General features: G+C 37.9%; 1 protein-coding gene across 1 annotated transcript; it reads right to left on the reverse strand.

Annotated features, from left to right (window-relative positions):
• Positions 1-1074: 1074 nt before the first annotated feature.
• DIRAS2 (DIRAS family GTPase 2) lies at positions 1075-19781 on the reverse strand. The gene is made up of 2 exons (XM_064438682.1): positions 19451-19781; positions 1075-5208 (listed from the first exon to the last, which is right to left on the reverse strand). Exon 2 carries the CDS (start codon positions 5167-5169, stop codon positions 4570-4572), a length of 600 nt encoding a protein of 199 aa, XP_064294752.1. The 5' UTR covers positions 5170-5208; positions 19451-19781; the 3' UTR covers positions 1075-4569.
• Positions 19782-24522: the final 4741 nt, after the last annotated feature.

The raw sequence follows: 24522 nt of genomic DNA on the forward strand, positions 1-24522 counted from the left end.
AGTGAACTAAATGTGTCAAGTATGCATTCACAATTTTGAAGGAGGGTATGTTTTAACAATGAAAATATTTTCCAGTGGGAAGCAGGAGTAGTAACTAATGACAAAAAATTTAGAGGCAGGCAAATTTCATAATGCTTGTGATGGTTCTGTGGAATATGGTAGGGTAAATACCTATTAAAAAATTACCCACTATATTGTGCAAACCCCAGGACACTGACTTGGCACAGTAGGCTGTGTCAGAATCAGGACCAAGCACAGTAAATGATGGTGTATTAGAAGAAAAAAGTTAATAATAGGAATTATGAGGAGTTTGGGGATATCTTTTCCTAAAAATAAAAAGCTTTGTGGACTGCCATATCCAATTACCTCACAGTGACATGAAATTTGCATTCAATACTCAATATTTAATCATTGGTTCAAATGCCTACAAATGTGTGTAAACATTCAAGCTTGTTTGTTGATACCTCCCTTTGCTGAGTATGAATTACTGCTCACATATAGAAATTATTCAACTGAACAACTGTTACATCTTCTGAATTGCAAGAAGTGTTAAAGCATTATATTTGATGTTTTTTGAAGCAGGTGTTAATACAATAAGCAGTAGTAGGGTATTTTACAAAAACATCAGGAATTTGGTAGAAATGAGGAGGAATATCAGGATACATATAACAAGTTTCAGTTCTGCACAAGCACTGAGTTTTATTTGTCATATTTTAAAGTAAATCATAAAATATAATCTAACTTCCAGAACTGTTTTGCTTTTTGATGGCCAAAAGAAACACCCATTCGTAATCTGTGTTTTGTGAAGGTAGATTTCTTTGAAAATGTAGGTGTTTGCCACAATATAATGTAAGAAAAGTAAATATTAAATAAGATAATACTGCTTCAGTTCTCTCAGGACTTTTCAGGAGTCTGATTTGTATAGCTGAAGACTTTAGGACACTGCCTAACATGTAAGAATCTATTTTGATTTAGACAATTGCCTTTAAAACTTCTAAAAAATATATACTTAATATACTTGTGAAACAAACACAATGCAGGCACTAAAAACGCTTCTTCCAAACTGTGTTTCCATTTAAAACTTTATTTTGTATGTTCAGAACATCACCAGAAACATAGAAACTTGTAGGCACAAATGACTTCATATCCAGAGTTTTTGAATAAATTATTTGCTAATGAAATCGCAACAACACATTTTCAAGGTAACTATGTATCTTAATATTTCATATATACCTAAAAAATTCATGCTTTGTAAAGAGTAATTTTGTCCAGATAATGTTTTCTGGGTGCTAAAATTCACTGTAGATCTTATATGTTTTAAATATGTCATATCTTTTCTGTACATTTTAAAGATTCTATTACACTGATATCACATTCCCAAAGAAAACACAAAATGTAATAAAGCTGTGTATTTTCTTTATTTACCTTACAGTTTTTTCCCTGTGTTAAAAAACAAACAAACAAAAAAAAAAAAAACCACCAGAAAAAAAGATTGTATAAGTAATAGCAAAACAAATGTTTTAAACCAGCTCACAAATATGTAACTTATGTAAAATCTAGTAGCATAAACTAGGATGACAATGTAAGGGTATAAAATATGTTCTCTTGTCTGTGGTCCATGAGTAATATTGTTTCTGTACTGGCCTTGCTTTGATACATGCAAGTTCATTAAATAATTCATGGCTTATTATGTGGCAGATGAGGAATCAGCTGTGAATTAGAGAAGATCCTCAAGCCTAACAATTAGTGGTTACTTGTTTTATTTCCACCTTTGCCATACAATTCTATTTTCTTGCTATGAGGCACATTCAAAAAATGTCCAGGGCCAAATTTCAGCGTGTAATATCCTTGCAGTCATAACTTTCTGAGTCTAATTCAGGTCCCCTATGTTCTAATTCTGCAAGATTCTTTACTGGGTAAATAATTCCTCCAGTTAAAGTAAAAATATTAACATTATCTTTGTCTTTATATGGCCTTTTTTATTCTGAGTTTCTTTCATCATTCTATGCTGGCTGCTTAGGCATGTGCCATGGATGATGACCTTTGGAACTGGTGTGTTAACATCAGCAGGAGGCCTCTGTACTGCTTATCTCTGCATGTGACCCATTACTCCTTAAGTGTGCTCAGTGTTTTGATTTTCCAGTTTCGACAGTGGAATCCCATGCTGTGAAGATGAGTATCTTCAGCCACTAGCTTACAAACAGAGTAGATGTATAAACATGTATGAAAGTCTTACTAAACATAGTGCTTTTAACTGTTTTCCGTCCCTGATCTGGAAATACTCTTTGATCTATTGACAGACTGACAAGAAAAAGATGCACCTAGCTGTATAAGCCATACCAGGTTTCTTTATGTGTTTTAGAAACTATTTAAGAATGTGAAGAGGCAGTCTGACCAAACGCAGAGCGAGCACTCAGCTGGGACTGAGGAGATCTGCTTTTGTTCCTGGGTCTGTCACTAGCCTGCTGGGTAATCTATGTGCAGCTGCTTCCTCTCTTTGTGCCTCAGTTTCATCACCTGCAAAGTTAAGATAATGAACGATGCTGTCCTTTTTGTAAAGTGCTTTGAGATTTATGGAGAAAGAGCATTGTATAAGAGCCAGGAAATTATTACTAAGCCTTAACTTTTTTTCATGCTCCCTCCAATTTTCTCTTCTAATGCAATGAAGTAGACACATAAAACTCTGTCTTCTTTGAAACCAGTAGGAACTTTACACTTGATTTTAATGACACCAGAATTTCTTCTGAGTGAATGACAAAAGTTGTGCTCCTTTCTAGCAATTCTTTCTCAAATAAAGCTATTACCTGTGAAATGTCTGCAGTTTTGTTTGGAAGGTGGAACGTAAGAAAGCAATACCTCCAAGAGCAAAAAGGTAACATTTTTAAATGCAAATACTGCATTTGAATAGCTCCTAGAAGATACCTTTAATGCAACAGCATGTGTACTAATAATACTAGTACTTGACTGCATGTTCCCATAGTATGATTTTGACATAAACATTTACCAAAAATATGGTGGTTTGTTTTTATTATTTCAAAGCTGTTCCTAAGGTGCAAATTGTAGCTTATACAATTTTGATGTGTCCTTTAAAAAATGTATGTGCTTCTTTTATCTTAGATGGTCTTTGTTATCAGACGGATACACACTTTATTCATTCATATTTGTATTTAAAAAAGCTTTGGAGATCCAGAAAATCTCACATTTTGTACACATTTTCCCCTTCCAAAGGTTTTGAGAAGAGCAGTTTCCCCTGACAGAGCGGTTTGAACCAGTTTTTTTCTATTCTGAACTTTGTATTGCATTATAACGCAGTACTGACTGCAACTCTTAATATGCCAAATCCTGTAGTACTTATCCCAGCAAATCTTATCTTAGAGACTCCTGTGGGCCTTAACTCCAAATATAGGATTTGGTTTTATAAACAGTTACAGCAGTTCAAACAATGAGTTTAAATGGTAAATAGAAAACACTTCACACAATATAAAGGCAATAGATCTAGTAGTGCATGAATGCAAAACCATTCTATTTGGAATATAGTACCGTAAAGAAGTTTCTCTCAGCTAATCTGTAATTTGATTAAAATTTTGTATACTACACAGACCCCTCTCCAAGAGTACCACCAGTTCAGTAGACTTTCCATTCATTCACTAATCACACCATGTGTTCTTCTAACCATCAGCAGCATTTGAACTGAGGCTTTCCCATAGAGGCTTTTGTAGGGGACTCCCCAGCCAGTCCTCCCTGAGGAACATTTCTGTTTGTATATATACACCATTTTTATACAGTCTGATGTTTTCTGCAGGCACGCATCTGCTCTTCTGAAGTATATTGGGGTGATAAGTACAGGTCATACTTGAAGTGGTGGGTCCATAAAAGAAGATGATCCCCATATCTCCTACAGGGGCTGGCCTTTCCTCGTCCTTCAGTTCAAACACCCCATCATAGTAGAAAGAAATCTCATGCTGGGAGGGTAGAGAAAGTATCTGTTCCTATGAAATATGCTATCCCCGTACTTCCTTTTAGTCTGAAATAGTTCATTTATCCAGCAGATCAGAGACTACCTTATGCATACTGCCCCACCAGTCGGTGAAGAAAATTGCACAGAATTGTCTGTCCACAGTGTTCTTAAAGGGTGTGATAATGCCACCCCGCAGGCATTTATACATTCTAGGTTTCTTCCTGTCCACTTCTATGTTTTTCTTCTAAGATTTTATGTTGCCTTCTCTTGCATTTATATGCAAACATAAATAATATGAAGTTGATTTCCCAAATCTTCCACATTATGCTAAGGATGAAATTTCTTCTCTTCTGTAAACTACAAAATATTATATCCTGGTCCATCTACCTTTTACTTCCAGATTTTTTTTTGCTGATAGTTAGAGTACATGTTTTTTTAGTTGTTGGCTTTTTTTCATAGTAACCACAGTAACTCATTTTTTTAAATCGCAAATATTTCTTTTAAAACAGATACTGATAAATAGGGTCTTGTATGGTTGTTTGCTGTCTATCGGTTTTACATGGGTATTGTCAACAGGTGAGACTGTATGACTGACTCCTGCCAGTGCAATTTCACATCACCACGCATTTGCCTTTCAGCTTCTCTTTCCTTTTCTGCTGCTTGCTTTTTTTGCCGTCAATTTGTAAACTCACAGTCCTGCGTTTCTCTAGGTTTAGCAATTCTTGGAATAACTCTTTCACGTTGTGGTTCAGCTTGGCAGAGGTCTCCATGAAGGCACATTTCCACTTCTTAGCCATGGCTTCTCCTTCACTGCTGTCCACCTCTCGATTTTGGTTCTCATCATTTTTGTTCCCCACGAGCATTATTGGAATGCTTTCTATGTCTCCTTTAATCTGACATATTTGTTCATAGATCGGTTTGAGTTCCTCCAAGGACTGTCGGCTGGTGATAGAGTAAACCAAAATGAAAGCATGTCCTTTAGAAATAGAAAGACGTTGCATGGCTGGAAATTGATGGCTCCCTGTAGTGTCAGTTATCTGCAAAGTGCATATGCTCTTATCACAGCTGATCACCTGCCGATAGGTGTCTTCAATGGTAGGGATGTAGCTCTCTCTGAAAGTGCCCTTCACAAATCTCAAGACCAAAGAACTTTTGCCCACTCCTCCAGCTCCAAATACAACAACCCTGTAATCATTGCTTTGCTCAGGCATGTTTCTTGGTGTGTCTGTTGCTCAGCTAGAGGGGAAAATCTGGGAAAGAAAATACAAAAACAACAAGACGGACATTAATACAGGTACATGTGGGGAGTGCACTTTGTGATATTTTTCCCAGTAAGAGAAATTAATGTGGTGTAAGTGATGGCATGCTAGTTGTAATAATTTAAGAAGACTTGCAGTGGGTTGCAGAGTGATTTATTTCAGTAGTAAATTTAGGATTTGCAGTCCAGCCTGGACTGGTAACAAAAGACCATCATTATCATTTCATGACTTATTTTAAATTAACATTGTGAGTTTAAGTATTCTTCCTACAGGGCTAATATCTCCAGAAATAAAAACTGCACCTGAGAAATGGCATTTCAGCAAGGCCAAGACCTGAACAAGTTGCAGGAACTGAATTATTCTTCTGTCTCTAAAACAAGCCTCCTCAAATCATTGTTGAAACATACCGGTATACGTGTGTATGACAGTCAATTAGTCTAAACATACCTCTTCAGTAGTAAGGGAAACTATCTCCAGTACAACTGGACAACGCTCCTGAGTGACACCTAAGATTTGTTTCTAGGTCATTCAGTAACAGCACCAGCTATGCTTTGTTTCTAACTCTTTGGGAGCACGTGCCCCACTTCAATGTGTTTTTCCACTTGCATTTCAGGCCAGAGAGTACATTTTAGTAAACTGACTCTTTATTTCACAGCAGATGATATTTGAACGGAGACATGCTATACTTATCAGAAAGGTTGTGCAGGCAAATCACAACATTTTAAAGTGGCTTATATTGTTGAGGTTGACAAATGCACGTGTTGAAGGTCACAAAACTCTGTGATCCCTGAAGTCAGTTCTCCTTGACAAAACCTGTCTCTAAACAGTAGGACCACAAAAACTGTAATCATTATTAAATAACAGAAATGGTAAGCTTTCACAGGATTACAAGCTGTAGCTGGTTTAGAATTCATCCAAATAAACTTGAAGATTAATTTGTCCTCCCATCAGTAGCAGTTCATTAGGTACACAGCATGTACAAGTCTTTTTATATATTGAGTGAGATTTAAGCAAATAAACACTAAAAAATTGAACCTAAAAGTTGAAGAGAGTCTAGGATATTGTTACTTTTCAGACCAAAGCTAGATATGTAAAAAGTACATGTGGAACAAACTGCAAAATTTGCTGCACCCATATTTTTTCTTAGGAAAATGGGCTGCTTGATAGGAAATCTTGCCCAAGTGCCCTACTGGTGCCAGGCTATTGAATTTGCCCGTGTCAGTGTTACCTGGGTAGCAGCTAATCCAGAGCAACCCAAAGGGATTTCTTGCTGAATAAGGAAAACCTTCAAGCTATTTTCACTGCAGCAGAAGGAGTGATTGCATTGTGGGACAGGATTTTAAGTCATCCTTTTCCTGTCTAGCATGGGGAGAATAGCAGTGATGCTGTAGAGGTATGGATATGAGTGGAGCCCCGATGACCTTATCACAGTTGCCAGTCCACAAGCATTTTGTGCTTCTACATCTTTGATGCTGTTGCTGCCTGTGCCAGTTAGATTAAAGCTATGGCTACCCATGCTGCACTAATGTCTTCATCTTGCTGGACAACCATACCTTGATTTTGTTACCCTCCTTGTCCAGGGCATCATATTCTGTCCTAATTCTAATGTCTGGGTATGCTCAAAACATTTGTCTTTACATAATGTGTTGGATGAAGGAGTTGGACTTCCACATCTGCCACACTGTAGGCAGAATAACCAGCGCAACAGGGGATGCTGATTCTGAGGCAAAGTGGTGAGCTGTCAAAGCTCTGCCTACCCAGCCTGGCTTCAGGCAAAAGGCAGCTGCGCCCCTTCCATCTCTCCTACGCTGCAGTCACTGTCATTCTCAGAGACCTGTTTAAATATAGGAAAGACTGATAAATAAGAGTGTTCATCCTGAGGCACTGAAGCATAATTTTTTCTCTCTGACAGAAGAAATCAAGGAATGGAAAGAAAAGTAGACTCAGAAAACACTGGTGTATGTGTTTATGTAAGAGGGAAAACCCTCCGAGGAGCAAGGAAAATGGGCGAGAAGCTCATGCTGTTGAGAAAGCAAAAAAACCCCCAAAGTATTTAGCAAGAAATGAGAACAGAGGAAGCTAGCAGGATGCTGTTCCACTGAGAATAAAGTTGTACCTAAGAGCTGCAAACATGCAAATTCAGAACAGTCATAGAGCTTAGGGTCCTGGGTAACCGCAAAGTATGAGCTACCATAAAAATTATAGTTTTTAATTTAATTAATTTAATTAATTTAATTAATTTAATAAGTTTTGTGAGAAAAAAGGCAGGAGAGAAAAACATGGCTATTTCACCTCAGAAGCAGCTTAAGCGTTGCACAATGAGATAATACATAGCCTAGTAACTATGGGAGGATGAGAAAAAATGCACTATGAAAATTTTTACCATGAAAATCAGCAAAATACGGAGTACAGAAATAAAATTTTAAAAGCTAGCTGGGTGTAGTCCTGCAATATTAAACTTCATGCTTTAAGTATACTCAGAAGTCTCCAAGAAAACTGGCACATATGGTTGCCCAAAAGCTAGAACAAATTGAAATGTGGCACTTGATGGCATGAAGTATTAAGCATTTGAAAAGCTTCTAAAGGGACACAAAATGGCATGGTAACAGTCCTCAGATACAGAGTATTTTGTTGCAAAGAGTGTGTATATTTGTAGTGGAAAAAACTGGAATTAACGGGCTTAATTTGTAGAATAAATTCACTTTAGACAATGGGAAAACTTTACAGTGGTAAGAAGAGCACATCTATTGCTTAGGGAGATTTTGCAGACTGCCTTTAGAAATGACCATAGAGTCACAGGGTAATTCAGGCTGGAACAAACCTGAAGAGGTCTCTGGTCCAGCTTGCTGGTCACAGCATGGTCACCAAGAGACCAGACAAGGTTGTTCTGTCCTGCCAGAGTTTGAAAACCTCCGACATTTCCCACAGCCTCTCTGGACAACCTGCTCCACTGCTAAATTACACTCAGCATGATTTTTTCCCCCTTATATCTAGTCTGAACTACTTGTGTTTCAACTCATACCTGTTCTCTCTCCTCCTCCCATCCATTGCTGTGAAAAGTTTGACCCCATCTTCTATGTGGCTTTCCTGTAGGTTTTGGGGAGCTGCTGCTTGGTGCCCCCCAAACTGTGTCTTCTGCAGGCAGAACCAGCCCTGGTCCCTCAGCCTGCAGGGAAGGACAGCGATGCAGTGACGACACCTCGCTGCCCTCATCTGCACCTGCTCCAGTTCACTGATGTGCTTCCTCTGCCGCGGGTGCCAAAACCGGACAAACCCCGTAGCTGTTGTCCCATGAGTGCTGAGCAGAGGGGGACTGTCACCCCCCTCAGCCGACTGGCCGTGGTCCTCTTCATGCGGCCCAGCACACGGTGGGCCTTCCTTGCAGCCAAGGCCGCCGCTGGCCATGCCCAGCTCGCTGCCCACCACAGCCCCAGCGCCTTCTCCACTGAGCTGCTCCCCAGCCCGGGCTGCTGCAAAGGAGCAGCAACCTTAGTTGCTGTTTAGTTTGTCTCACATGCAGGTCTGTTAGTCCTAAAAGGTCCTCAGTTTTACCAAGATAAAAAATACAGATTATTTTACTTTTTGTCCTGCCTAGGAGCTGGAAGCAAACAAAACAAGAATTATACTAGAGAAAGGCTTCCCTAAATATTTTTTACCATGTGGTTTTATTCTCTGTGTGGATGTGGTCAGAGATTCTTCTGCAGTGAAAATAATGCTGTGTGACTGGTGCACTTGCACCCAATTGTACATTTGTTAATGCTTTTCGTACTGCCCTATTAGCATACTGATTTTATTTTGTCTTAAAATACCTTAAATAAAACATACAACAGGACAAAATAAAGTACCATATTGTTTCATCAGCTTTTGATATTCTGCCCAATGTGGGTATGGAAAAATTAACTTGAAAGAAGCCTGAATTTTCAGATGTACAATATCCTCTCTGATTCTTACTTTGAGAACCTGTTTCATATCTACACGTAGAAAACAGCAGTTTCTTTTTACACTTTAGAACTGACTTATTCTGGGTTTTTTGTGTAATAAAGCCTCATTTGCTGCCATTGCTGCTTTCACAAACTACATCAGTGAAAATTTACTCTCTTCCTCTGAAGTGTCAGGTTCAACAAAACTATCTTCACCTAAAGGCAAAGCACTTTCCGTAACATACATCCATAACCTCAATTTTTAAATTGCTTGGTTGCGAAGTTCAGCAAGTTAATGAGTCTCAGTATACCTCTGCTGACTCAGCTCTGTTTTCTGCAGATGCTCCACTAGCACCAGGCTTGAGTTGATCTACCTCAGCTGCTGCGGGTGAGTTTTGCTGGCTAGTCACTGGGACAAAAGGCTGCCTCCAGTTCAACCTCAACTACAGATCTTTACGTTGGCCTGTATTCTTTCCCCAGCTGTTTCTGACACGGGAAGTAAAAGAACTGAAGGGTTGTTCTGACAGGAGGATACAGTTTAGACACTGAGTAATTTTTTACAGAATCAGTTATTTTCTTATATAATGATAAAAATATGCATTTAAAATGTTTAAACAAAGTACCTTGCATTACAGATTACACACTTAACAGTTCAAACTCTTAATGTTCTTTGGGTGACTAATTACATGTGGGTGTGTCACTACTTACTAAATCAATGTTACTGATCCTCTGTTTAGCCACTGGATCTCCAGAGTTATGACCTATCTTAATAATTTTTTATGGTCTAACTTTTCTATCAACTGTATTTATGACTTGCGTCTTATGTTTGTATTCAAGCCATTAATAGTTAATGCAATAAAGGGCAAAAGGCATAGGGAGGCCAAAAAATAACTGCAGAAATTTAATCTACTTTAATACTTACCCTTAGAGTAACATGAGATTAGAATCTCATAGCTGGTGAGCGCTTACAGTTGGTACTTTAAAGTGGGTATAGAAAAAATCGTTCACTCTCTTTTCACAGTTTTGGTTTTGCTGCGAAAAGATTTTTACCACGTTTGCGTTGTTAGACTTACATGAAATGTAACAGGTTGCGAATTTCTATGAAATTGTTTGGCTAGATGATTTCTTTTAGGGTAGCATTCATTTTATAAAACAACCTGATACTACCTTTGCTCTCTGGAGTCAGAGGCTTTGATTGTGTCTTAACTGATTCAGTTCTTGAGGGTTTATGACGTCCTACTGAGATGTCAGTCTGATACGCAATGCAACAATTGTCAGATGCTGTGCATTAATTTCCTGAAAGGTATTTTTCCTCAGGTGAAATCATCTCATGTCAGCCACGGTTTGTTTTTTTTTAAAGTCTAAGGATATGTCTCTGTTTATATTGTCATTGTTATGATGAAAATCCAATAAAGTACAAGTAATGCTTTTAGCTCAAAAGTTTGCATCAATTTAAATTAACAGTCCATCAGGCTATCCAGTGATGACGCTATTATGCAAAGATACAAGGTGCAAGGTGAAGAATAGCACCAAATGTAGTAATAGAAAAGGTGGATTTCAGAATGGTTGTAAGGTTAATGGCCATTTTACCATATCAAAAGTGAAAAAGGTACATATTATTTACATACAAGAGGGAAAGAGGTATCTACAAGGAGTTTTTATTTGTTGTCCATTGTCTATATAAACAGGCATTTCTTGGGGGGTGCTTTCACCATATCTGCCAAAGGAGATGGACTTAAAGAATGGGGATTTTCCTACTTCTAGTGTCTTCATCTTTTACTACACGACTTGCTTTTTTGTTCTTTTTCTTTCTTTTTCTTTGCTTGCTTTGCGTTGGTCTTTTAAAATCAATAGAAAGTTGGACATGTCTGAAGACAAAATTATAAGAGTTAAACCAGCTTTTTCTTGCAACATGAGGTTCTAGTCCCTGTGGAAGGCACTCTTTTTATTCTCATACTGAACAAAATATTCTTTGAAAATCTGCTTCTTGATGATCGTAGTGTAAATAGTGACTTCTTCACTGCATAAATGCTGTAGCAATTTTGATTTATGTCAGCTCTGGCTTTTATGCAGGTGTGGTTCTTGCCATCTTTGTTAACAGAGGAGAGTATTTTCATAGTGTTAATGCCTGTGTCACTGATATTTGAGCAAAACCTTGGTCAGAGATAAGTATCTGTTCAAAATACCTCCTCTTTTTGCTTTGCATGTTTATATAAAATAAGAGGAAGACTGGCCAATTCACATCAACATGAGTAGCTATGCATGGATTGACAGTACTAATGAGGCTAATTAAAATTATTTGATGCACTTAGAGTAAAAGTGCTTCCTGAATTTTCTTTGCCATATCAAAATTTCAGTTTGAGAAGTAATTGTGACATCATGCCTTTTCAAAATGTTTATCTATATATTGGTGACTTCCTTGCACTTGAATTTAAGTCTCTGATGCTTTTGTTAGCAGATACTATCCAGATATTGTTGGATAACAAATATTAGCAAAATAATATTTATTAATAATTGTTATAACTTTTTAGATTCCTTTAAAAGCCAAAAATATAGGGAGGTGTGTCAGATATTTTGGATCATACCTTCTCCCTACAAGAAAACAGGAAGTCTTGAAATGCAAAAAAAAAAGTCTTTGCATAATAGTGTGAAGTGGGATTTGAAAATAGCAATTGACTGTATTTTGGCCAACATATTTATGCAATGCCAGAGATCATTAAGCCATTTGACTTAAGATTTCTCTGGATTTTTCACTGTCTCCAGTGCAGTTTGAACAAAGTATCTTTTTTTTATTCCTAAAAGGAATTCTTTGCCTGCAGCTGTTCCACCTAATGATAACTCTCCGAAAAGCATCTCATTGCTTTAGGAAAGGTGATTATGCTGCTGTTGCTGAAGTGCTGATAATTGCTCAAATCAGTTTCTTCCAGAAACTTCTCAGACTGCAGCACTAATTTTGTGGTTTTTTCATAGTAATAGCTTGGTTTTTGCATTAGTCTAAAATCTTGTGATAGGAGTTCCTCTAAGACCTAAGTTTATAAAATTATTCACTGAATTTTGCCCAATGTTAACATTGGTTTCGGTTAACATTGGAGGATGGTGAAGAATGGTGTTTCAAAATAATGACAATACTCCATGATCAGTGAAGATTAAATCTACTTCAAGATTCCCAGCAAGGAATGGCCAAGCACTAACATACTGCTTTACTAAAAGAAAGCTGGGTTAGTGTCATGTAAACAACTGTTATCATGAAAAGGAACATGGGCTCTGTTCATGTGACCTGTAGGTCCCAGTTCAGCAAAGTCCTTAAGAAAGTGCTTAAATAGTGTACATATTTCTCCTCTGTTTTTTCAATCTGGGCTTAACTGTGGCCTAACCGAATATTTTTTTTAAAGTCTGCGGATATAGCAGTCGTGGTATAAAGGCTGTTTACAGTGGAGGAAAGACTAAGAAAATGGGTGATTTTTGGTAGGTCGATGTAGATGCAGCAGTTAGAAATGTCATGGGAATTTTTCAATATAATAAGTCATGTTGGCCAAACCGCATTCAACTATAGGACACTGAAAGCAACTTAATGATCTAACTTTAAGACCTGTGTAAAACTTACCAAGTGTGGCTAAAAAAATGATCTGAATGAACACGGGCTTTTGGAGTTCCAGATTTATTTGCAGAGTCAATACAAAAATTGGATGGCATAATAGGCCATGGCAGAAAATGACAGAGTTATTCTCAACTATACTTTTACAGAAAAGCAATACCAACTTAAAATTTTATATCAACAGCCAGAAGGAAGCAGACCAGACTGAGTTACAGAGAAAATGGCATCTTCTATGGAAATGAAAAATAAATAAAGGTAAGTGTCATAAATCTGCTGTTTTTCTCTGACGTTTGCATAGAAAATTAATCACTTAGAATTTTCTATTGCTCTATACTATTTTTTAAAAGATATAATTAAGTTAATTATATAATTAGTATATTTAACTACTTTTCTAAGTGAAGTGAAAGTAGTGGCTCCGTCTGTTCAAAACCGGATGGGACTGAGACAGAGCAGAAAGCTAAAACTGTCCTGTGTGACCAGACTGTCAGGAAACAAAGGGTGTGCTTTGGGGGAGTTTGGCCTAGATGATCTTAGCATTTGCTTTCAAGTATCTGAAAAGGAAAAGGGAAGAAAAATAAAAATTCATTTTTTCAATCTTTTTAATGTTGGCTGCAGCATTTCCTGCGTTTTGAGACAGATTCTTCACTATATTACAAATGTATCTGCTGTACTACAGATATGGTCTAGGTATTAAGCCAGGGTATCAATTTTAGAATTTGAGTTGAAAAACCTCATTCCTAAAACAATGTATTTTCAAAATTGTTTTAAGCCCTATAAATTATCATACCAAATGGATCTCTTGGTAAAACAAAAAAAAAAAAACCAAACACATAGTTGTCACAGTAAGAAAATCTTTACTAGGTCTTGGGCTAAGATACAGCCAGCAGACATCCTGGCAGAAATAGTTTCACTAGGTAAGAAAGAACTGGTAAAAGAAAGGCGAGAGAATTAGGTGAGTTTTCTGCAGGGGCCATAGGTGTCACAGATTTCTGAAACCAGGTTTAACCAAAGTGGCATTGATTGTTGAAGAAGAAGGCAGGATTGGTGATGGAATACTGAAGGATGCAGAGGGGTCTGTTGATTCTCTTCTCTGCTGGGGTTCATGTGCAGAAAATGCAGAAGACGCTGGACCTGATCCAACAAAGAGCTTTAGAATTAGGAGCACACTTAAATGATTTGCTCTGTCGTTATCCAAGAGCTTTCAGAACTAACCCTTGAGTAGCATGTATATACTAATGAACCGTTACCGTAAAACAAGATTCACCACCATTGAACACACTTACCACACAGAAAAACCCATTCCTTTCATGCAGAAACATCAGTAATAGGTTGTTTACTCAGGGTGGACAGGTGTCCTACTGGTTGTCATTTCCTATTCAGTGCATTAGCTAATCTTAACATTAAAAAAGGAGAATTTCATGGCTCGGTTCCTGTTTAAATTCAGGCTTTACTTTAGGCATGTTAGATACCTCTTTGACTTAAATGGAACTACTCTTATTTATGTATTCAAGCATTATGGTAAACTTGTATCTTAATCTTTTAAGCGCTTAGGGTCAAAACTCAGTGAGAAACTACTCAGAAGCCTTTGCATATGTGTAGTTAAGTATTTGTGAATTCACTTATAGAAATAAAAATGTCAAGATAACAGCATTATATTCACCTACCTATGGGACTGATTCTTTAGAGTTTTCTCCCCAGCTTAACAGACCAAATACTGTAGTTTTTGCTCAGTTTTCAATAGATTTAATTTACCTGAGTAAAGGTGGAAAGATCAGTTTTCAATGTTATATGTTCACCTTCAACATGTAGGACATTATGCTACTGGGTAGAGCAGCAGGGTTATTAACTGGAATTTGTCACTCTCATAAATGTGGGATCAGAGGCACAGTGTGATGTTTCAGCCCCTCTGTTTTTTAATAGCAGAATACTTTTTATGGCAATTAGCTATGACTTCACACACTGTAGTGAAACTCTGCTTCTCCAGATATCCACTAGCCAAAACAGGTGACTTTTTACTCTGCATCTCCGTTGCTTTTAAGTTTTCCTGAATGGAGAAAGTTAGAAACATACAAAACACTACAAAAACCCAAACAAAGAAGGAAAGTTCCCCAGATAATCATTTGGCTCTAGAGGCTTTGGATGCTAAATTGCGTAATTGTGAGATTCATTTTAAAAATCCCAGCACAGGCAACAAGCTAGTTCCCTATAAATGTGTGTATTTGCACAGAAGGATCACGCGTCCGTGGAAGACTGGTTTCAATTCAGCAGTAGAAACTGTAAAAGGCTAGTGGCCCTTTTGCCTTTCTACTGTAGTCCTCAACTCCGTAATGTTAATTTGAGTCTATCTGAGCAAGTCTTCTACAGAAGCAGAATTATTAAATGTTAAGGGCTTCTGAATTATTCTTATAACTGCTATCGATACTTTTCCTTGCTGGGCTGGAAAGGATAGCTTGGTTGCTATCCTGACCACTAGAACACTCTTCCACTGCCCAAATAATAGCCCATTCAAAACAATGTTGCTTAAACTGATAATATCAATATCTGTCTTGCTGTCCTAGCTGTGCATGTTAAGTCCTCCAAACACCCTACCAGCCAATACAATATATTTTGCAAGTTGTTTGTTGGGCAATAACTTGTGAAGAGGTTAATACAGTGGGTTTCAGGACCCAGAAGGATCCCTGACAAGTAATTAAGTAATACAATCCCATTGTTGATATGCTTCCAGGCACTAGTAAGAAGCCTGTGCTTCCACTAAAGATTGTCTGCAAATCGGAAACAGTTGAAAACCAGCAATTAAAGTATAACTGTGGGGTATGATACAGGAATGACAGCTTTCTGATTGGAGTTTCTAAATGTTCACAAGAAGCTATTTGCTTTCTATGATATGCAATTTACCACAATCTGGTTTGGAGGGAAAATTATATATATATATATATTTTTACTCTAAAGTGCATTTTCTTTAACAATTAGTCTGCAAATCTGCATCTCAGGACTTTCACAAAACTGAATACTTTTCTTACTGAAATTTTAAAAAAAATTTTAAACAGGAAAGCAATTTCATAGTACTCTTCATCATTGCCTCAGCTTTCAGTGCATTCTGTTCTGAAGTAAGAAAGGTAGGTTTAGCCTTTAGAGTAGTTTATTCTTGATTCATGTTTCTTTTTCTTGTTGCAGTAGACAAAATTATAAGGACTGTATTCTAAAGATTAAAAATTACTTTTGCAGTAACACATAGTAGCATTTTAATGTTAGAGAAAAAAAAATTGAGAAAGCTGTAATATTTTTAGTTGAGTTCACAACAATATTTAGCTATTGATGTTAGCTAATATTTGATTATTTAAATATCTAACTTTTTCAGAACAGATAAAAGCTGTTTTTCAGAGGAGAATATGAAAATACATCACAATAAGTAAAATAGGGTAGGTCGCCTTTTCTTAGCTTTGCATTAATTTTAAATCAGAACTACTGGACACTTTGGGAAGAAAACATCTCCAGTCCAGGAGTGGATTTGTTCTTTTATTATGGTTGCTATTCTACATACCTATTTTAAATGAGGATACTAAGAAGCTGTCATAACTTCATTGAAACTTATTCAGATTCAGCTAAAATCAATTCCATTACTTGCAGTCAGGTAATGCAGCATTTTGCTGCCATAGTGTACTGCAGCCCTGCACAGTCAGAGAAATCAGAGACTGATTTTCAGTTCAGATGAAGTCTAATATTTAACTCAAATTTATTTGCTCGAGAGGAAGTGCTCCTGATCTCAGCGTGAGCGGGAAGGTGTGTTTGTCACAGACTTGACACACTCTTTTTGAAATTTTGCTCTTGTCTTCCATTGATATAATTTCAAGAATTATACAGTAATCAATATTTTGTGGTTGAAAACAAATCAATATTTGGTTTCTCAAAAAGGCAAAAAAAGTGTCTTCTATTTTAATTAATACATACAGTTGCATTGTCACTCAGTGGGTCTTCTCCAATGTCTTTCTGGCATTAAGATAAGATAATTTAATGCACATTTTAATTTTAGTGCAACAATAAGAATGCACTGAAAGTATCTTTTTGATGATAGCTAAAAACCTTTGAGAGGAAAGTAAAAAATAATAAATGGAAAAAATTTTCCAAGATTTTTTTTTCCCTGCAACATTTAAGGAAATTGATCATTTAAAAAGGAAACTAATATTGCTAATATTACATATTCGTGTTTCACACAATTGCCATTTTTCTTCTTGTATGTAATATTAAAATTTTCGCAATTAAGCCTAGTTATACAAAGCATTATAGGGGAAGTAACAAATATTTGGAATCAGCCCTACATACTAAACCATATCTCCCACAGTGAATATTGTTTCAGTTTACGTGTACAGATTGCCTGATCTCACATGCAATCTGGGAGCTGGAACATTCAAATGCAGCTTATTAGGTATTACAGAACAGTTACTGAGGTACACTGTGAATTGAAAACAATCCAATGTAGTATGTAGATCAAAACCATAAGAGGGCAAGAAAAGGATCAGGTTATAAAAGAAAGAAGTAGAGGAAAAGGGAACATGGGATTGAATGCTGTCATTCTGTAAGAGCACCTTTGAAACAGAATACTGTGTATTGCAGGTTTTTAAAATAAGCTAAGTCTGAAGCAATAATGCACACTGTCACAATGAAAGTGTGAGCCTTTGCTTTTTCACATGACGGTGGGGTCTTTATATGGGCAGGTGTGATGGTTGGCACAAAGAAAAGTTATCAGGTGATCCTCAGAGGAAACTAGAATCAGCACTAGTAACAACTTCAGGAGCAGCATTATCAGTTTATATATTATCTACTATTTCTGTTGGTACTACAGACTGCAGTGCTGGTGTAATATAATCTTGACCACTTGGCCAGAAAGAGCCAGGCCTCTGAACTCCAATCATCTTCCAAAGAGCTCTGCTCTGCACTGTGAGAAGGGGGTATTATTCAGACTGATGACCATCAGGGCGTGTGTGTCTGCTGTTTGGCCACAGTGGTGTAAACAACAGTGCAGCACAACCTAGAAGATAAATATGCTTTCATTTGGCTCTGATGTGAGATGTGTGGAAAACTGTGTTTCCAAAGACCTTGACCCATTTGCAAAGAGACTTTTTAATGCAGGCAACTCCCAGTGAAGAATAAGAATGGTATTTAGTACTGAAAGAGACCTTCTGGATTATCAAATCCAATTCTTTGCCATTGCAGGCAACCATTTCACATAATCCTTTCCATCAAGTTCTAACTGAAAAGCATTTAGAGCCCTTTCTTTCTACTACTTCAATGAGAAGGTTACTTCAGAAACTTGCTGCCGTAATGGTTTGAAACCTTCCGGCCTAAGTGTTTTCACTGTCCATTTATACCCATTCATCCTTCTCTAGTCCCAGGGATGAAGATAAATATCTGTACATTGCAAACATTGCCCCAGTTCTATGGGGTTCTTGATTTGCAGCTGTGTATTTGAACCCGTTCCATGTTTGGACAGTTTGTCATGCAAGAGCCTCAGGAATGTGGTGTGCAGCATGACAGAGAGCATGAAACATGGATGGATACCACATTTCATAGCCACTGAAGGATGTCACGGGTGACTTTTGGTGAGAATTAGACACTACTGCATTTAGTAAGCACAGCTGGACCCCAGGGGGCAGCCCCAGAACATGAGTGAAGTCCATCAGTCAGAAAAGTAAAAGGGGGGGGTGGGGGCAGGGGAATCCAAAATAGCCCTCTGACCCAGAATTACAAATTGAGAGTCCTGCAAACATTCCCCATACAGTAAACTGTAACCCTAACAAAGAAATAACAGCAATCATTTACAACAGCTTTCTCTACATGGAAAGATATGGGGATGCGCACATTACATACCTACACCTGTGTGCATTTATAAACAGGCATATATGTATTCACGTATGACTACATACTCATGAAAACAAGACATTCAGTAAATGCTTTAAGAATAAAATACATCAAATCTTGCTGCTCCATTCTGGGCTCACCCAGCTGTGACTGAGTGCTGCAGCATACAGAGCATCCCACATTTCACAGGGAAGATAGCAAGAGAGGAAGTATTATCAACTCTGAATTCATGTCACTCACAGACACTTGAGAATGGCCTTTCATGATTTATTTTCTTTCATTCAACTGAGAGAGGCACAATCTACCGAACAAATAAAATATTGTCCGCCTGTCAGTGGAATGCTGCAAAGTTGTATATGTTTCAAAGAAAGCAACATCTGATGTTATTTTATTCAGACTCAACATTTTTGTATTCTTTCTTCACATAAGTTAGAATGTAGCTTTCATTTTAAAAAAAAAATCAATTGCTCCTTAAACCACTGTGGTGGCAGCAGTATAAACTAGGGCAAAATTCAGCACATTGAGTTTTAATGAAAGACAGTTTAAAATAAAAGGTTATGATGCCATTACTACCATCCCAGCACACAGAAGAATGATGTTGTTTAACTGGGCAGTACGCATGTGACCAGCTTCTGGCTTCCTCATCAGCCCCAGCTTATAGCATGCCATGTTATCTACATAAGATATATGCTTAGATCAAATCTTGCAGTCATAACTCATGCAAAACTCTGACTTCAGTGGAAATTTTGCCTGAGTGATGACTGTGGATTTTGGCCAAAGGAAAAAAAGATCTCTAATCTCAGTGCGAAGCTATATGTTCATTGTATGAGGTGAGGTAGAAAAGCAATGGAAAAAAATTTACCTGTATAGGAACAGAAAGCTCCAAGCACTCTTCAGTTTCTCTCTGTCATCGCACCAGTTGTTCACCCTCTCTGCCCGGGGTTTCCTCCACCAGAAAGAAGTCCCTGTCTTGGTCAAGGGGGCTGCAGCTCTGTTGCCTGCTGCTTTCCTTTGCGCCCTGTGGTGGCTGCTGCCTGCTGTGTGCTCGGAGGCTCAATGCTCTGGCAGCTCTGCTCTTCTCCCGCTTTCTCCCCAGTGCCTGGGCCGTGGCTAATGCTTTTGTTGGCTTTATCGCAGCCTCTCTCTTTCTTTCTGCTTTTACGGATGGACTGACTCCAGCCTCTGCTGGTGCTACTGCCTAAATGGCGACTGCAAAGCTCAACTAGGCTTTTAACTGCCACCTACTGAATAATTGTGGAATATGTGTATATATATATAATATATGCTGTAATTTTGTGGCTTTCTCAACAAATGTAGTAGTCTTTAAGCCCTCAAAATACTCCATAGTTTATAATTTAAGGCTGTAGTTTACATTAATCTGCGCTCATAATTCTCCCTCTCTTTCATCACCTAAACACAGAACAAGACCGTTCCTTTAACTTTAAAAAGCTTACAAAGCCTTTGGTTAGGCTAATCCCCAGTGGGCATAAACCAGCATATCCCTGTTCAAATCAGTGGAGCTGTGCTGATTTATACTAGCTGAGAAATGCATCCTTTAGGTTAATATTTATTTGCAAAAATACAGTAGATATCAAGTACAAAAAAAATGTGTCAGAAAATAGTTTTTGTCCAAAACAGCCCCTCAGAATTTCACTCATCTGAAACAGATAAGACTTTTTTTTTCTGACAGGAGTGTAAAATAGGATTGTTGAGTTTTATGGGCAAACATAAATTAAGAATCTACATTGTTTTTTCCACCTTTAATGGTGATTTTTTTTGGTGAAAAATCCAAAGGCAAGTTCTAATGCTCCTACAGCCTCTTATTTTTAAAGCAACTCCTAGAAATGCTCAGAAAGGGCTTTTCTTTCCAGACTAGAAGTGTAGTCCACTGGAAATGTTTGAACTCCCAATGCAGAAAGCAAGTCTAAGTACAGGGTCTCTCTGTGAATCCCCAGAGAAAGTGTGGGGAGATGCTATCTTCATAACATACTGGCAGGGGTATGTAGCACCGTATTTTCTCTAAGTTTGCAACATGTAGCTGGGTTGAGTCATGAAATAGAAGGGCTCATCATGAGGAGCACAGCCCTGCAGAGGACAGGTGGCACTCAGCACCCAGATACTGCAGCATGAAAAGTGCTCAGTTTTTAGGGTTGCTGGGACTGCTGGGAGAAGCATGGGTCAAGCAGCTATCTCTCAAAAGCTGTTATGATTTATTAAATGCCACTCTTGGTAAAGGATGGCTTTGTCTTACATGTTTTTTATGGAAGATTCGTTCACTCTCTTAACTTTTTTCTGAACACAGAAGTTAAAATGTTTCTCCTCTACAGATGTGTCTTACAGAAGTATAAGTGTATTAGGATACATGATGACCTGGCCAATATGAGCCAAGGAAGTAATTTCTACTAGTGTGTGGTTCTGGTACAGTTATGATTTGCCACAACTTTTACTCACTCCGTTTACACTACAAGTCTGGGATATTTTAGTTGTTGAACCCTATTCCAACAAGACAGATGTTCAAACTTTTAAGAACATACCTTTTCAAAATCCTAATTCTTTCCAAAATTGAATTTACTTCAATTATGAGTATCAGTATAGCCCACTGTAACTCTTTCTTTATCTGTCCAAAGAACAGAAATCTTTCATTTACAGGTCACCGATATGTACCTGCACCAACAAGGTGCAGTTCTACAGCTTCCACCTGGGCTTTCTCCCATTGAGATCACCATGAGATCTTTACGAGTAGAAGCACAGTACTGGGTCATCACACTGTACACACTGTAAAGGATACTTGTATGGGATTTACCTTACTATCATGGCAATGGTTTTGTAATGCTGCTGCTTTCAATGGTGTTGTTCAGATGTGCCAGACAAGGCAGTCTTCCAAAATCCCATGTCGCCTCATCATAAGTACAGATTATTCGCACATAGTCCCAGCAGCCAATCCCACAGACCTAAACCCAGGCCAGTCTCACACAGGCCAGCAGCAGCACAGCAGGGTAAAGGTTTTCCTGTCCTAAGCTGCAGGGAGGTTGCATGGCTCTGAATGCTGATGTTAACATGGGGCAGAGTGGATAGGGTCTGCTCACAGTGAAGAATTGCCCTTCTCCCAGGGGCACGAAGGACCTCCACTCTGCAACTCCAAAATATGTCCCAGTATGCTTCACATGTTGCCAAGTGGAAGGGAAGGTGCAGACAGCAAAGGCACAAAGGCCCACAAGACTATTTCTATCCCAATCTTCCCTCACAAAGAAAAGTCTTAGGCAAGCTACATGATTTTTAGGTTTCTGTGCTGCACCCCCAGCTAGAGAGGGCATTTAAGGAACAAAAGACCTCCTTAGCAAAATATGAGCTGCCTAAAGCTTGAATGCACATTTAGCACAAACCTGCATGTACACTGGAAGCAGAGCTTCTGAGCCAAATTTCACTCCATGGCCCATATACAGCACGGAAAAATGAGGGAGTCTTCAGTGCCTCTGTAAAAGTTTAAGATGTGAAACAGTTCCCTACTTATAAAGATTTACACTCTGCAAGGCAGAATGTAATCTTGATGAAGAGCGGTTGGCAGAGAGGGAGGGCTAAGCTCTGTTTTGTCTTTCCTGGGATGGTTTTCCTCTTGTTAACCTGTTTTCCTGGAATGCTTTCACTAAATCACACCCTGGCTAAAATACATCCCTTTTCTCTTGCGTACTTGGAAGCCTATTGTCTTAGTTATGCGATGTCTTAAAGAAACCTAGTTCTTCCTTAAAACTATCCTTAAAAATGGTTAATAGTTACCATAAATCTATAATACTGTGTTATCTTCTTGTACTGTATTTCCTAGTTGTGCTCAAAAATGAGCTAGGGTTGTCTTCATCAGCAGTATTAGGACATTACAAAAGATCTTAGCATACTATTCTTTTCAGAAAGCGCAATTTTTGTCCCATAGGAAGAAATTAACCTTAAGAAAAAAATGTTATTAAGAGTGTTTTTTCCAGGACAGCTGATGGTCAGCAGTGGATCTGTTAACACTCTATAATTGGTACAGTAGTTAGACTCCTACTCTGTGAATATGATATGACTGTAGCTACAGGACAGGTTATCACAAAGGCTGTATTTTGTATTTGGGCACTACATTTGAATCTTAGGCAATTCCCACCATTTTGTAAATGAAGCATAAAATGTTAATGGTCTTTTTAGTGCCTAAACACTGCTTTGAACCTGAAAACTCAAAAGTAGTAGGTAACTAGCAAGTCACTACTGCATATAATTTTTAAAATATAATAATAAAATTATTTACTGTACTTTCACAATTTGGCTAAGTGCATCATAGCCCATTTACAATGCATTGGAGCGTGTGACTCTCTGATAGAATTACATATAAAGCAAATGTGATTAAAACTCGTACATAGTGTATCAGGCAGTTAGTCGTCTACACCAATGCCATGAGATGATGGGGCCAAATTCTTCCTGGGTGTAATTAAGGTTCTCACTTATGTGGAAGGGACTCCAGACTACCTTTTGATTCAATTGGTGTTGGAAAGATGGATCCTTATCTAATATATTTTAACAGTAGAGCCTCATCTGACAGCCAGAGTTGTTCTGCAAAATGTTGTGGAAAAAGCTCAAACTGCAATTATTCTGGAGGAGGTTATGTTCCGCTGTAATATTTTCAGGCCCTGGGAGTACATAGATGAAATATTGGCATTGCTAACTATGCCCTTTTAGTTTATCACTTTACAAGGTAACATTGTACTGCACACAAAAGTTAAAAATAAACAAAAAAAAATATTGTTGCAATAAAACCCTGCCTAGCTCTTAGCTTGCAGTAAAAGAAAGCAGCTATTCCAGCAAAATTGCAAGACATGTCACTCCTACAGACCGTAGATGGAATTGTTAGTTTGGAGAAAATATTGCCAGATCCCACAGACTGCAGTTTTCTTCTCCTTTAGATTTTAGTGGTTTTCAGCCCAGGCTTTCTTACTCAAACCTGTAATATGATGAATGCAGTGGCCTTTAGACACCCTCCAGACCAGCAATTTCCATTATTGGCTCTATTACTCTGAACAAACCGCTTCCAGGTTTTCACCTGGTTCCTGGTGAAGGGAATGGCACAAGAAGACATTTTTGTCTTATTGTCTGTGTGAGGGTCATAATTCCAGGGCTCACTTCTGCACACTTGAGAGCAAGCAGGGGGTTGCTGTTGATTTACAGGGAAAGCAAGATAGGGTTTAATACTCACTAGCTTCTGGGATGTCAGATACCACAGAGATGATGGAAGAAGATAGGCCATTGACTCCATTCTCTAATATCTGTCCAGGTACCCAGGGGAAAGTGTTATTGACACTGAAAATTTGTAGCTAACTGCATTTAACCTGATTTTCCATGAAATGGGAAGAGAGTGCTCAGTATTTAACACGATCATTTCCAAAAAGTATGCTGATAACATTTATAGTAGCCAAAGAAGAACAGAAAAAAAAAATATCTTTGTTGTGAAAAGAAAAAAGGGTCACATTTAACTGGCCTTTTTTCCTTTTTCTCCAGAGATACACCTCGCTCATACACAAACACATGTACACAGAAAATAGTGACTCAACATCAATAAATTGCATAGAACTGTAAATACAGAAAAGTGACTATGCTGTATTATGAATCCATAAACAATATTTAATACTATTAAGAAGACTTTGTAAAATTTCTAAACTGGTAAGAACCGTTCATAGCAAAACAGAAAAATTCTGGTTTCGTTAATTTGTATAAGCACCCATCACACAATATACTGGATATAAATTAGTATATTAAGAACAGTCTTTCCATTTGCTGATCAATATTCACCCTAAACCCCATGCTGTGTTTCACCCATAGTCATCCAGGGATACTGAAGGAAACCTTTGTGAAGGAGGAAGGTTAAGAGACTTGTGACTTGGTAAATGTAGATGAGTGACATTAACCAGAAGA

The sequence above is a fragment of the Phalacrocorax carbo genome, chromosome Z (genome assembly GCF_963921805.1).
Source record: "Phalacrocorax carbo chromosome Z, bPhaCar2.1, whole genome shotgun sequence".
In the NCBI taxonomy this organism is placed as follows: Eukaryota; Metazoa; Chordata; class Aves; order Suliformes; family Phalacrocoracidae; genus Phalacrocorax; species Phalacrocorax carbo.

Excerpts from the sequence above, each read along its gene's own strand:
- DIRAS2 (XM_064438682.1), bottom strand. The coding sequence starts at position 5,169 with ATGCCTGAGCAAAGCAATGATTACAGGGTTGTTGTATTTGGAGCTGGA.